We start from the raw sequence: 14371 nt of genomic DNA, 5'->3' as shown, positions 1-14371 counted from the left end.
TTCTCTCCTCCCACATTTTGCTATAAGCAGTCAAGAGAAGCCATGCTGTACCCTCAACACTTTGCTTAGAGATTTCTTCCACCAAATATTCTCTTTCATTGCTCGAAAGTCTTTTCTCCCACAAAACACTTGGATATAGACACAGTTCAGCCAAATTCTTTACCACTTTATAACAAAGATGGCCTTTCCTCCAGTTTCTAATGCAATGCTCCTCATTTCTATCTCAGACCTCGTCAGAATGGCCTTTACTGTTCATATTTCTACCATTATTATGTTCACAACCACTTAGATAATCTCTACAAAGATAGAAATTTTCTACATAGCTCTCATCTTCTTCTGAGCTCTCACCAGAATCACCTTGTATGGGCCATTTGTGGAAACATAGACTTTTTTCTAGCCCACCACCCAATTCCACAGCTACTTCTACGTTTTTAGGTATTTGTTTCACGGCTCCCCACTCTCGGTACCAATTTCTGTCTTAGTCTGTGTCTGCTGTTATAACAAAATACCTTAGACTTGGTAATTTTTGAATAATAGAAATTTATCTCTCGCAATTTAGAGGGTGGGAAGCCCAAGATCAAGGCACCAGCAGTTTGATGTTTAGTAAGGGCCTGCTCTCTGCTTCTGAGATGGTGTCTTCTCACTGTGTCCTCACATGGTGGGGAAGGAGTGAACACTATGCCCTCACATCACAGAAGGCAAAGGGCTCACAAACTCACATAGGCCTCTTTTACAAGGGCACTAATCCCATTCTTGAGAGCAGAGCCCTCATGATCTAATCATCTTCTGGAGGCTTCACCTCTTAATACTGTTATTGCATTAAGGATTAAGTTTTATCATGAATTTTGGAGGAACACAACATTCAAATCATAGAAATATTTTTCTGTAATTTTTTGGTCCAACATTATGTTTGTATGAGATTCATTCACATTGACACAAGTAGTCCTGTTTTGTGGATTTTTAACCACCATTCCATATTCCATTGTATAATAGAGCACAATTTATCTGTTAACCTTTTAATGGACATTTGAGTTGTTCTCTTTTTGTCTTTCTGAATTACAAATGTTGGTGCAATGTGCATTCTTACTTGTGTATTTCTCTGGGGCATATACCTAGGAGTAGAATTGCCAGGTCTGACTACCACCTGCTTTTACAATTTTACTAGGTATTGTTAAGTTGCTCTTCTCTTTGGTCACACCAGTTTACCCTCTCACCAGTAATAAAAGAGAGCTTCCTTTGTCTGGCCTTATCACCAATGTTTAGTGTTTTCAGACTTAATTGTTGCTAACCTGAAGTATCTGAAACTGCCTTATGATTTTAATTTGCATATTCCAGATTCCCAGAGAGATCAAGCATTTTTTTCATGATTTATTCTGTGAATTGCTTTTTCAGATCCTTTGCTTACTTTTCCATTGGCTTATTTGGATTTTTCTTTTCTATTTTACATATTCATTATATATTCTGGATACTAATCCAGAATTTACCCTCTCTTTAGTCCGTGGCTTATTTTTTCACTCATTTTATGGTGTTTTCCGCACAGTAGTTCTTCATTTTAATGGAATGAAGTTTATCAATTTAGTATTGATAAATAAAATTTATCAATAAAGATTTACCAATTGATAACAGTTAATTTTATTGATTGGTTTAAAATTATTCATTTTTTTCCGAAGAACAAATTGTGGACAGTCTTATTAAGAAGTCTTTCCTTGGCCGGGCACGGTGGTTCATGCCTGTAATCCCAGCACTTTGGGAGGCCAAGGCCGGCGGATCACGAGGTCAGGAGATCGAGACCATCCTGGCTAACATGGTGAAACCCCGTCTCCATTAAAAATACAAAAAAATTAGCTGGGCGTGGTGGCTGAGGCAGGAGAATGGCTTGAAACCGGGAGGTGGAGCTTGCAGTGAGCCAAGATCGCGTCACTGCACTCCAGCCTGGGCAACAGAGTGAGACTCTGTCTCAAAAAAAAAAAAAGAAAGAAAGAAAAAAAAAAAAATATTTCCTTACCCTAGTGTCATAAAGATGGCCACCTATATTTTCTGTAAGTTTCAGAGTTTTGCTCTTCCTTATGGTTCTTTGATCTGCTTGGAATTCATATTTGTGTATGATATAAATAAAGGATTTCATTTTTTTTTCTATATGTGGAATTAGCTGCCTGAGTACCATTTATTGATAGCCTTTCCTTCCCTGTTGATTTGCAATGACTGCCCTTCCATGTAGCAAGGCTCCATATACGAGTGGGTTGGTGTCAGTCACCTACAGTTTTTTTCTGTTAGGCTGTTTATCTTTCCCTATCCCGATACCACGGTGCCTTAACTACTGTAAATTTACTAGAAATCATATAGCAAAATCTCCTCCTCTGTGATTCTTTAGGAGTGTCTGGAATATTCTTAGCCCTGGCTCTTCTTTATAAGTTGTTAAAGTTCTACTTTAAAAATAAGTTAGAATTTTCATTAGTATGGAGAGACTTCACTCCTTTAAGATAGCGAGTCTTTCTATCTGTGAATGTGATGTGTCTGTCTCCCACTAATTTAAGTCTTCACTAATGATTTCAAGCAAGGTTCATAAAATTCTCCATCGAGATCTTACCCATCTTCTGTTAGACTCATTTCAAGGCAGTTAATTTAAAATATTGCGAATAAATTATTTTCAAACATTTACTTTAAATTTTTTTAACACAGGCATATACAAACATGCTTATCAGCAACCTTGCTAAACTGTCTTATTAGTTCTAATAATTTGTAGATTTCTTCAATTTTCTATGAAGATAATCTATCATCTACAAATAAGAACCATTTTGTTTACTTCCAATTCTTGTACATTATTCGCTTGCCTTATTATTGTGGGCAGGATCTGTAGTTACAATGTTGACTAAAGCAATGATAACAGACGTCCTTATTTTGTTCCTGATTTCAAAGGAAATGCTCCCACAATTTCTCAGTTAGGATTGATATTTGCTCCTGGTTAAGTAAATAGCCTTTATCAGGTTAATAAATGCCCCTGTACTTTCATTTTGCTACACATTTTCACATGAAAGGATGTTAAAACTATCCAATAGTTTCTGAATTCCTACCAAGTGCCTAGTCCTGGTCTGCCTCTGTGAGGCATTTAAGATGTAGGCCCTGTCATGAAGAAGCAATGTTCCCGTTGGGGAAACTGATCCTCATGCATAAATCTCTTCAGTTATGCATGACTTTGTGTAAGAGAAGATGCTGCAGAGAGAAGGATAGAATGTGGATGGGAGGAGGGGGCAGTGACCACACAGCGGAAGCCTTCATGGAGAGGCAGGATTTGAGTTGGACAGAGGATTTTCACGATGATGGGGAATAAGGGTATTCACAGGAGAGGACACACGCACAGTCCCAGGGCCGGAAACATGACTGATGTGTGTGTTAGCTTGAGAACTTGGGGTTGTAGAGCAGAACTGTTGGCTGCCTTGCCAGGGAAGGGCCCTGATTTCTCCTTCAGACACCTGCACTGCACCCGGAACTACATCCACCTGAACCTGTTTGCATCCTTCATCCTGCGAGCATTGTCCGTCTTCATCAAGGACGCAGCCCTCAAGTGGATGTACAGCACGGCCGCCCAGCAGCACCAGTGGGATGGGCTCCTCTCCTACCAGGTGTGTGGTGCATCCAGGATCACTTTGGGAGCGATAGGTGGTTGGAGGATGCCTGCCTCTGCCACCCTAGCCAGACCTGGGACAGGGGAAGGCAAGAGCTGACCAGTCCTGGCCCTTTGGGAGCCCCTAGTCTGATGGGAGAGGCAGTTCACCTTGGGACCCTCCAGTCTGCTGAGAGAGGCAGTCTACCTTGGGGAGCCCCCAGTTTAAGGGAGGAGACACTGCCCTAGGGAATTCTCAGTCTGACACAAATGAGTAGTCTTTGGAGACACACTTGGGTTTGAATCCCAGCTCTGTCACTTACTATCTGTACACTTTTAGGCAAGTCCCTTACTTCTCTGAGGCTGAGAAATAAGTGAGAAGCCACTTACTTCTCTCACCTGCGGAGGGGGGGCGGATAATATAACTTTCTTCCAATCAGGATAATGAGGATTCGATGAGCTAAAGCAGATAAAGTCCCTAGCACTATCCCTAGCCGGAGATGTGAGCTGTCTCCTCCTGCATTAACCATGGCAGGATAGTGGCTGGAGCAGGATGGGGAATAGTATCAAGAGAGGCAGAGGGCAGAGCTGCTGTCCCCACAACACCCTTCCTCTACCCCCAGGACTCTCTGGGCTGCCGCGTGGTGTTTCTGCTCATGCAATACTGTGTGGCGGCCAATTACTACTGGCTCTTGGTGGAGGGCGTGTACCTGTACACACTGCTGGCCTTCTCGGTCTTCTCTGAGCAACGAATCTTCAGGCTGTATGTGAGCGTAGGCTGGGGTAAGGCCCACCGTCACCCACCCCGAACCTGTGGTATGGGGGTGGGAGACTTTGGCCCCTCTTCTAACTTGGTACTTGGAACGCACTGCTGAGCAAGGGGCAGGGCCCACTGGGTAGCCCCCTTCCTGGGCACAGGACCTGCTGCCCGTGGGCTGTTAAGATGCTGTAGGGGGTTATGGTCCTCCCCTCCTCTGCATAACTATCCTCCCTTAATGGAAGCCTCCACCCCATGTGGCCGAACACCACCCTCTACCACTATCATGCATACCATTGGAGGTATGCACTGTCCTCTTAAGACCACATGGGGACATAAGTTCACACCCAGTCCTGGGCAGCCCGAGGACCTGAGGGAAATGGTGAGTCCTGGGCCTCAAGGTGGGGAGGGGATCAAGAGGTCAGGGCGATGGCTCGGGGGAGCCTGCTGGTGCTCTGTCATGATGGTGGAGAGGAGGGCTCACAGGAAAGCCAGGTACGGTGGGGCAGGGGGACCAGAGGCCAGCCAAGGAGAGGGGGGACGGCGGATGTGCCTGGAGCCCAGCTGGAAATGTTCTAGCCAAAAAAGTTTGCCAAGAACCATTGTGTCTTTTTTTTTGCTGGAACATTTCTGGTTGTGCTTCTGCCTCTCACCACGTGGGATTGTAATGAGGGGCAGTGTTGGGGTTGGGCAGGGGGCTGGGATCCCCTTCACCCCTGGGAAAACATGCAACAGGCCTTTCTGGAGGGGGCCACGGTGCCCAGAGGATAGGCCCTGCCCTGTGCCCTCCCTAATCTGTCATTGAATCCATGGTAGTTTTCCTGTTCCACACCATCCCCCACCCTGCTTGCCACTCCTTTATTCACTCCTCCTTCCTCATGCGCCCACCTCATGCTGCTCTGACCATGGCTGCCACTGTCACTGACCTCCAGGGACTTTCCAGCTGAGACACATCCAGACTCCTCTTCCCTGACTGGTTCTGCCCCCGGGCCTTTGCAAGGCTGTTCTCCATGCAGGAATGTTCAGGGAGCAGCCTTCCCACACCAGGGGGTCCACTGCCTCTTCAGGAAGGTCCCTCAGGCCACTGGCCCTCGAGGTTCTGTGCCCTCCACCCTCTCAAGCTCTCCATCCCCTGTCCTTGCACTTCATTTGTTGTTACTGGTGTTCCTCAGCCACTCTGCTCTGTGCAGCCCCCCACCGGGAGAAGAGTAGCCTGAGATTTTAATGTGACCAGTGTTTTGAGGGCACCAAGGCCCAGAGCTGGCAGGGCCTTACAGGCAGAGCAGGCCCTGGAACCCAAGCCTCCTGACTCCCAGGTTCTGGGCCTGTGGCCATCATGCCCTGTTCTCTTGCCTGGACTGTGTCCCTTCAGTTCCCTGCAGCACCCCTGAGAAGACTCGGGCCTCTGCACAGGTGGGCAGGTAGGCCTGGCTCCTGCTCACAGATCCCTGCTCTCACCTTCCTCCTCCTCCCCCAGGACCCAGTACCTTCCTTGGCCTTTTCTCCCCAAGGCTTCTTCCTCCTGCTAGAGCAGGTGGAGAGCCCTGCAGCTCACTAGGGGTTGGGGAGGAGGGAGGCCATTGAGGTCAGCTCAGGGAAGGCTGTCTTCAGGGTGGGGGACGGTGTCTGTCCATTCTAGGAAATAGCATCAGCGCTGTTAGTGCCTGTCACCATGGCGACCCGAGGGCAGGAACAATCAAGGGACGTGTGTGATGTGTGCAGAGGAGCGGGGGTGGCTGGTTGGAGTTTGGTGGGGACACACTGCCCTAGAGGTCTCTGAGTGGGAGATGGGGGAGGGAGGGCCAAGTCCTTTTCCTAGCACCTCACACCCCAGCTCAGGGCTCGGGATCTGTGGGAGCACAAGGGCAAGACCCAGAGGATACTCTGCTCCAATCAGAATACCTTTTTCTTGAGGAATTGTGGTGGGGGGAGACGGAGAGAGATTCACAGGTTACTAGGAGCTTGGACCTGATGCCAGGAGGCCTTGCCCAAGCTGGGATACTTGGGAAACAACTTTTAGCTTCGTGTGCAAGTAGAAGAATTGAAATTAGGACTCTGACACAGTTGGAGAGGTCCCCCAAAGGGCATGGCAGCTTCTGCTGCAGTCCCCAGGCAGTTGGGGGCCTGTAGAAATCCACACGGAGGCTGTGCAGGAGGGAGGCCGGTGATGGATGAGGGAATCATTACTTCCCGGAGCCAGTTCTGTGTGTCTTAATTTGAGCTTTTTTCTCCAACCTGTCTTGCTCGTTTTCTAAATGGGAGAAAGATGAAGCCAGCAGGGAGTGCGTAATGTTTGCTTGCGGCAGGGCTTTCGTGGCTGTGTTTTTTGAAAAGGCCTTGTTAAGGAAATGCTGACGATGAGTGAAACTTGCCAGGTCTGGCTGATAACATGGGTGAGTGCCCTGATCCTGGAAGGAGGGAGGTCTCAGAGAGAAGGGACAGCAGGGGGCGGGGGATGCCCAGAAGGAAGCTTCTGCATGTGTACGTGGTTCAGGAAATCGGCATGCTCTTGCCTAGAGAAGTTTCCTTCCCTCATTGGTGTATTGACTCACCCATCATTCATTCCATTCTCACTGCTCATCTTCTATGTGGCAGTCCTGTGCCATGTGCTGGGGCCTTTGGAGATCATCCCGTTCCTTGTCCAGTCTCATAAAGGCCTGTTACTAAAGCACCTTGGATGCTGAGAGGTCTGATTTGTGTAGAAATAAATGGGCCAGGAGAGAGAGAGCTGATGAAGAATGCTGGTCAGCTTGGGGCTCCTTTGCTTCCTCCATCTCTCCCTGCATCATCAAGCACAGTAGATCTGGGCACACAAACTGCTTAGTAGCTGCTGTTGAGTGGACACTGATGTGCTAAAGATATAGACAATCGTGACAGGAAAGGCTCTGAAGTGGATCGGTCCTGGAAATGTGCTCCCGGCAGAGATTCCCCAAAGCCACACGTGCACACTCATGGTCCACCCACCACACCCTCACACACACATGTCTACATGCCTTAATATGTACACACTTACCTATCTCAGACACATCAACACTGAGGGAGCCACCAGTGGAGCATGGAGAGAGCCAGTGCAGAAGGCCACTGAGTGGACATGGGATTGCAGCCCTGCATTCGAGCCCCACCTGTGCCCTTCTGAGCCCCTGATCCATCTCCTCATCTGTCATGTGAGGAAGGACAATCCAATTTTAAATCAACCAACACAGATTGAGCTCTCAGGGTGAGCTGGGCATTGAGGCTCTGAAGGTGAGTGAGGCCTGGGCTCTACCCTCAAGGAACTGGGAACCAGTTGTATTAATTTTCTGTTGCTACAGAACGATTAACCCTGAAACTTAGCTGCTTAAAACAACTAACCATTGTTATATCACAGTTCCTGTGGCCTAGAATCTTGATTCAGTTTAGCTGGGTACCTTGTGGCTCAGGATCTCAGAGAGAAAACTCTCTAGGCAAGAGCATGTGGATTTCCTGAGCCACATACACATACAGTAGCTTCCTTCTGGCCATCCCCCACCGCCTGCTGTCCCTTCTCTCTGAGACCTTCTTCCAGGATCAGAGCACTCACAGAGAAGCAGCCAGCTGTCACCAGGGTTGCTGTCATCTCAAAGCTTAACTGGGGATGGAGAATCTACTTCCAAGCTCACTCACGAGGCGGTTGGCCGGAAGACCCAGTTCCTTGCTGGCCGAGGCTGGAGGTCTCCATTTCTTGCTGCAGAGACCTCTATCTAGGCCTTCTGAGTTCTCTCAGCACATGGCACCTGGTTTCCCCCAGAGCAAGTGATCAGAGAAAGAGAGAGAGCTTGCAAAACAACCCACAGTGTCTTTTATAACAATCAGAAGTGACATGCCATCACTTCTGCCAGATGTCATGGGTCACATGAAACAATACTGATACAATGTGGATTAACTGCACAAGAGTAAGAGCACAGGAGGTGGGGATCCCTAGGGGTCATCTTAGAGGCCGTCTACCACACAAATCAAGTCTCAGCTGAGTGGAGAGTAGTATTGTTGTAGCTGTTGTTATTGTAGGCCACTGCGGACAGTTAGTTGGTCAGTTGGCATCAAGGACTGGGCTCCTGTCTCCATTCCAGGATTCTGCTGAGCCCTCTTGCAGGTGTACAGGGGTAGGGGACAGATGACTGAAAGGACATCCAGTGCCTGAAGGAGATGACTAAGATCGGCAATGTGGGCTGAAGCAAGAGAGAAAAAGGACATCAGAGGGTTCACCTGCGCCTCGCCTCATCCAGCGTGCTGTCTCCACCGCACAGCCCAGTCCCGTTGCTACTTGGGTGTCTGTGACCTGGTGACTCAGGCGGGACTCTCAGGGCAAGTCCCGACAGTGTGCCTGGCACATAGGAGGTGGGGGACTGACGACTGATGAGGACCTCTCTGTAAGGAAGAGTCTGGGAGTCTGCATGGGGCTCCTGCTGCCTCTGTTCTCCCAAGTGCCCAGACAAAACTAGAAAGCATAGTTTGAGGCCAGGCAAAGAGAGAGGCTGGAAGTGTGAGGGGCCTGGGGCAGGGAGAGGCCTCGGCATGTGGACTGTGGCTCTGGCCTGCCAGCCCCTCTCCCCTTCTATCTTTCCCTCTCTCTTAGGTGTTCCCCTGCTGTTTGTTGTCCCCTGGGGCATTGTCAAGTACCTCTATGAGGACGAGGGGTGAGTGTCCTGCTCCAAGGGGGTGGATGTGTTCAGGTCCCCATCCTCAAGGTCCATGGGATTCCTTGGTACCTGGGGCACCCATCTGTTGGGAGGATAAAGGTGGGGACCAGGAGATTAGAATGTGGATTTTGTTCTCTAATCCCTCCCTGCCCCTGCCTGGTCCTAGGATTGTTTGATGACTAATGGTACTGGGTCTATGGGGTACATGGTGCCCTCCTGCAGGTTCTTCTGTAATATCCGTTTATGTGAAACAGTGAAATGTTTGTGTCATTTTGTATATGATTCTGCGAACACACATGACTGTGTTGGTAGGTCCTTGAAAGCTTGTTTGGGGGCTGTGTACATCTCCGTGTATGACTGTGTATTTGGACTGTACGTGTGTATTGTGGGGCCGTGCACTGGCAGGGCCCTGTGGGTCCATGGGACTGGTTGTTGGGTGGCTCCTGGGAGCTGTGTGTGTGGCACTCGACATGGCCATGTGCATCGGTGGCCCCTGTGCCCGCACTTGAGCTGGGGATCCTGTGAGTCCTGCTGGATGCATGCATGCATCTCTCTCCCTCCCCAGCTGCTGGACCAGGAACTCCAACATGAACTACTGGCTCATTATCCGGCTGCCCATTCTCTTTGCCATTGGGGTGAGTGATGGTGTCAGGGATGGGAGTGGCAGCTATGATAGGATTGGGCTGGTGCCCCCTGCCAATCCCGGCCCCACCCCGCAGGTGAACTTCCTCATCTTTGTTCGGGTCATCTGCATCGTGGTATCCAAACTGAAGGCCAATCTCATGTGCAAGACAGACATCAAATGCAGGTGATGTAACTGAGCTGAATTTACTGAGGACCCTCAGCAGGTGCCCCTTTCCTTCTAGCAGAAAGAAAGAGAGATCCTGGGATGCTTAGCTTAGAGCCCTACACTACCCTCTTCTTCCACCCAGGCCTGGCCTGGGACCCCAAACCCTTGCTTTTGCCCTGTCTCTCGGCAGCCCCTGGTCTTCTTGGGGTCTTGACCTCTATTCTTTCCCTCCAGGCAGACTGTTTTCCCAGGGTATTTGGGGTGGGAGAACATCCATGACCCAGATGTCAGGACTTGGTAGGAAGTGGAGAGGGTAGAGAAAGGGGAAAAGAGTCCATGGGAGAGGTCCAGAATGACTCGAGATCTCCGCCTTGCCCCTCAGACTTGCCAAGTCCACACTGACACTCATCCCCCTGCTGGGGACTCATGAGGTCATCTTTGCCTTTGTGATGGACGAGCATGCCCGGGGCACCCTGCGCTTCATCAAGCTGTTCACGGAGCTCTCCTTTACCTCCTTCCAGGTGACTTCATGGTTGGGGACACTTGCTTGTAAAGTCCTAGAGTGGGGGTGGGACAGACACCAGCCTGCATCATGCAGATGGAAAAGGTGGGAAGACTGAGACCCGGAGAAGTGATCCCTACCCAAAGTCACCTAGTTGGAGCAGAGCCAGAACTAGTATCCCCAGGTGTCCCAATACCCCGGCCAGTCTTCTCTGTAAGCACATGGGACAAGAAACCTTGGATGTAGCTCTGGGTACCCAGCCTGGCATTGCAGCTGCCATCTACTGGGTGGCAAGCACCCTGCCAGGTGCTTTACATGCATTTTTGCATGTAAAATGTAAAGGAGTGAATTGCGCCCTATAAGGAGTGAATTGCCCATTCACTCTTCACAGAACCCAGGAGATGTGCAGGGTTAGCCTCGCTTTGCAGAGGAGCCTCAGAGGTGTTAAAACCAGAGTTACGGTGTCACAGTTTCAAAGAGAAGAACTGATCCTCTCCACTAGCATTAGATGACGCTAAGGGGGTGTAAAAATACAAAAAACTGGTCCCTGCCCCTCACGAATGTCACGAGATGCCTGCACACATGTGGGCTCATGTGTGTGTATTTACATACATGTGCAGACATACAGAACACAATTCTGGAGCCCTGGGTCTCCTGCGTGAACAGATGGGGCTGGGGTGGGGAATGTTCTCCACGATCAGAGTCATTGTACTTCACTGGATCAGACCTCCTCAAGGAGAGGTTGGATGTAGGATCTCTACAGCTTCTGGGCAGCTTCTGAGCAGGGTCTCCTGGACCCCATGGCACATGCCTGGGAGATCCATGGGGAGAGGCTAGCTGGGGCCTGTAGCCAGGCCTAGTCAGAGAGGTGCAACTCTGGTGTTCCTTCAGAAAGGAAATAAGAGGGAAGCCACTGCCCCATTCCTGGATCTGCCTGGGCTACTGGATTTGGGGAGGGGGATATTGAGGATGGAGTCCCAAGGTGCTTCTGACCAGGGGCCAGTCTTCAGGTCACCTCCCTCTTGCTTCCTCCCTCCTGATGTGACTCTTGTCTCCAGGGGCTGATGGTGGCCATCTTGTACTGCTTTGTCAACAATGAGGTAAGCTCTGAGGAGGGATGGTGGGGACCCTGGTGGGTGGGTACCATCGGCCAGTCTGGAGTTGTACAGTGGGGACTCCCATCAATCTTGTCAGCTGAAACCCCCTACTCACCCCACTGAGGCACTAGGGGTGAGAAGGCATCTTGTTCACAGATTTGGTTTTCTGTGCATGGATCTCTCTCACACATGAACACACACACACACACGCACGCACACACGTAAATGTACAGGCATACCCTAATGGCATGTGACCCTAGGGAAGACCCAGCCTCAGGTTAAGGGAATCCTGAATGACCCTCTTTGCTTGGTGGTGGTGACTGTCACTTACAAAGTGATTCAACACACACATACCCAAGCCACATGGTTGGGGCTTTAATAATCACTATCTCATTTAATTAGGACCCCCACACCCTACTAAAATTCTTATTTCATATTCCCATTTTTTTATATATACATGAGAACACTGAAGATCAGAGAGAGTCAGAAACGTGACCTAGGTTTGGAAATAGTGGCACATATCGCTTCTTAGCTTTTTGGCTAAGATGAAGTATGGGAATAGTGGCATGGCAGAGCCAGGATTCAAATTAATTCTGCATTAAAGCAGAAAGCACCCCATTCTTCATACACACAGGCAAGAGCCCTGGCTCACTGTGGGGGAGGGGGTGGCTTTCTGGTGCTAGGATGGGAGAAGGGGGTTCTTGCTGGCCCCACACCTTCTCCTGCAAATGGCTGCAGGACAGCAGGCCTCCCTCCCATCCCTGAGATGGTCAGCTCCTGGGAGGAGGGCATGGCTGTGTCGTAAGCACCTGGAAAAGGCCCCTTCCTCCAAGGTACTCAGCTATGGAATCCCAGAGCTCAGGGATCTTGGAGTCAGCGCATTAATAGACTTGTCTTTTTCTATGGGTGTGGGGGATGCAGAAAGGACAGTGGGTGGGGACCTGGGTGTTTCAGGGAGCTACGAGATGGCTTGAAGAAGCAATGTGATGTAGCAGAAAAGATGCAAGGATGCAGGCTTTGGCATCTTACTTGGTCTGATCTAGGCCCCATCACTTAATGAGCTGTGTGACTTTGCCTAAGTTACTTGCCCGCTCTGAAACTTAGTTTGCGCATTTACAAAGTGGGGGTAATAATGCCTACCTTTGAGATTCCTGTGAGGATTAAGAAAGTCTGAAAAAGGTGGGAAAGGGGAACAGAGAACAGGTCCCTCCTTCAAGGTGGGATGCTGAAGGCCCATCCTAGCTCCTCACAGGTGCTGCTTGGCACGAAGAAACACACACCATTATCTCCAGATGCTCAGTAAGCAATCGCTATTAGATATCAGTATTCAGTGATTCCCAGAGACAGGGGCCCAGGGAATTTCAGAGGATGCCATGCAGAGAAAATGAGGCTGGGTGAAAAGGAAGGGAGAGGAATGTTCCCCTGTCCCTGAGCCTCCCCCTGCCTCTGCTGAACTGGCTACCCATGGGAAGCATGGCCCTCAGACCTCCAAATGGGAGGGAAACCAAGGTTTCTTAAGTGCTTACTGCATATAAGCTGCTCAAAGCGTCTCATTACATCCAACGCTGTGCAGCAGATGGTATCCCCAATTCACAGCTAAGAACGTTAAGGCTCAGCAAAATGAAATGAGTAGCCCTAATTCAATAGCTAGAAGGCGGTAGAGCTAGTGGGTTGTGGTGGGGGCGAGATTCCACTGGGCTGTGGTGGGGGTGAGATCCCGCTTAATGCCTCAGGGCAGCAGGTGCTGGGGAGGTGAAGGCAGTGCCTGGCAAACAGTGGCCCATAAATGGGATTCTGGCTGCTCCTGGGGCAGGTCTCAGAGGATCCAGCAGGCTCAGTTTGGAGGATAGGGCAGGGAAGGAGGGAAGGGCCTCACCCAACAGGCTCTTGACCCACAGGAGGCAGCAAGACACCGCAGCCCTGGTCCTCCTCCACTGCCATATCCTCAAAATGAATTTCTTTAAAACTGATGCAAACGAGGAAGTGCAAAACCTAAGCTCTGTGGATGGCCTTCCCTCCAGGAATGCTCTCAGCCAGCTGGGTGATGTGCTACCCAACCCTGAGCTCTGCTGCTTTCCATTCCAGCCCAGTGGTGATGGGGACAAGACAGGGTGGCAGGAATCCCTGTGTGGGGATGAGGAGCAGAGGCCCGTGGGGAGAGACTGAGGCTTCCTGCTGCCACCTTGTCATCTCAGCCCCCCACGTGCCTGTTTCCCACTTCTCTCTCCTCTGACACACTCACCGCAGCCCCACCAGCAGACATGTGTGCTTGGTTTCCCCGCCACCATTGCCAAGAGTCTCCCCTGACCCCTGACTCAGCTGCTTCTCCAGATTCCATCCTTCCAAGCCCAGTCATCTCATCACTTCCCTCCTCATGCACCACCTATGACTGGCCCACCTTTGTAAGGGGATAGTACTTCTTTGCCCTTGGAAAAGAACTTGACCCTGAATCACCAGAGTTGCACCTCTCTGACCAGGCCTGGCTACAGACCCCGTGGATCTTCCAGGCTTGTGCCATGGGGTCCAGGAGACCCTGCTCAGAGAACAGGAGAACCTGTCTCCTTTCAGAGCACCACCCAGTTCCTTTAAACCCACCCTGAGACTCCTCATGCCCTGGCTGCTCCAGGCACAAGGACAGATACATCATTGTCACTGGGCCACAAAAGACACATGTGGCTCTCGGGCTGAGGCCTCTGTCCACAAGAGCCGTTCTGCAGACCCAGGGTTGCCATGGCAGTGCCAGATACTTGTGACCTGAGGAGAAAAGATGGCTTGAATATTGGTTCTGTGTGGCTGCCAAGGCCTGCACCAGCTGCTAGTGAGCGGGAGCGGCGACAGGGCGGGGGAGGCCTGAAGGTGCTTTTGCTGTAGCTTGTGCCTGAGAGCCACAGTGAGGTGACTCAGAGCCCTGAGTGCTGGTCCCAGCCCTGCCACTGCTGAGCTGTGTGACCTGGGGCAAGTCGTTTTGC

At 50.2% G+C, this 14371-nt stretch overlaps 1 protein-coding gene across 5 annotated transcripts in view; it reads left to right on the top strand.

Annotated features, from left to right (window-relative positions):
* GLP1R (glucagon like peptide 1 receptor) overlaps positions 1 to 14371 on the top strand; it is a 42341-nt gene that overhangs the window by 20268 nt on the left and 7702 nt on the right. For 4 of the 5 annotated variants that reach the window (XR_010586425.2, XR_010586424.2, XM_045390807.3 and 1 more), the window contains exons 6-12: positions 3467 to 3620; positions 4225 to 4384; positions 8950 to 9010; positions 9579 to 9648; positions 9733 to 9821; positions 10186 to 10324; positions 11364 to 11405. Coding sequence is in view for 2 of the 5 variants with exons in the window: in XM_045390807.3 (XP_045246742.1) it covers positions 3467 to 3620; positions 4225 to 4384; positions 8950 to 9010; positions 9579 to 9648; positions 9733 to 9821; positions 10186 to 10324; positions 11364 to 11405 (715 nt within the window). In the remaining 3 variants the exon portion in view is untranslated. The remainder of the gene's footprint in view (positions 1 to 3466; positions 3621 to 4224; positions 4385 to 8949; positions 9011 to 9578; positions 9649 to 9732; positions 9822 to 10185; positions 10325 to 11363; positions 11406 to 14371) is intronic. The other variant, XR_012434480.1, reaches the window with a different exon arrangement.

This window comes from Macaca fascicularis, chromosome 4, assembly GCF_037993035.2.
Source record: "Macaca fascicularis isolate 582-1 chromosome 4, T2T-MFA8v1.1".
NCBI classification, from domain to species: Eukaryota; Metazoa; Chordata; class Mammalia; order Primates; family Cercopithecidae; genus Macaca; species Macaca fascicularis.
The sequence above is the reverse complement of the archived record's forward strand: the minus strand, read 5'-3'. Positions and strand labels throughout refer to the sequence as shown.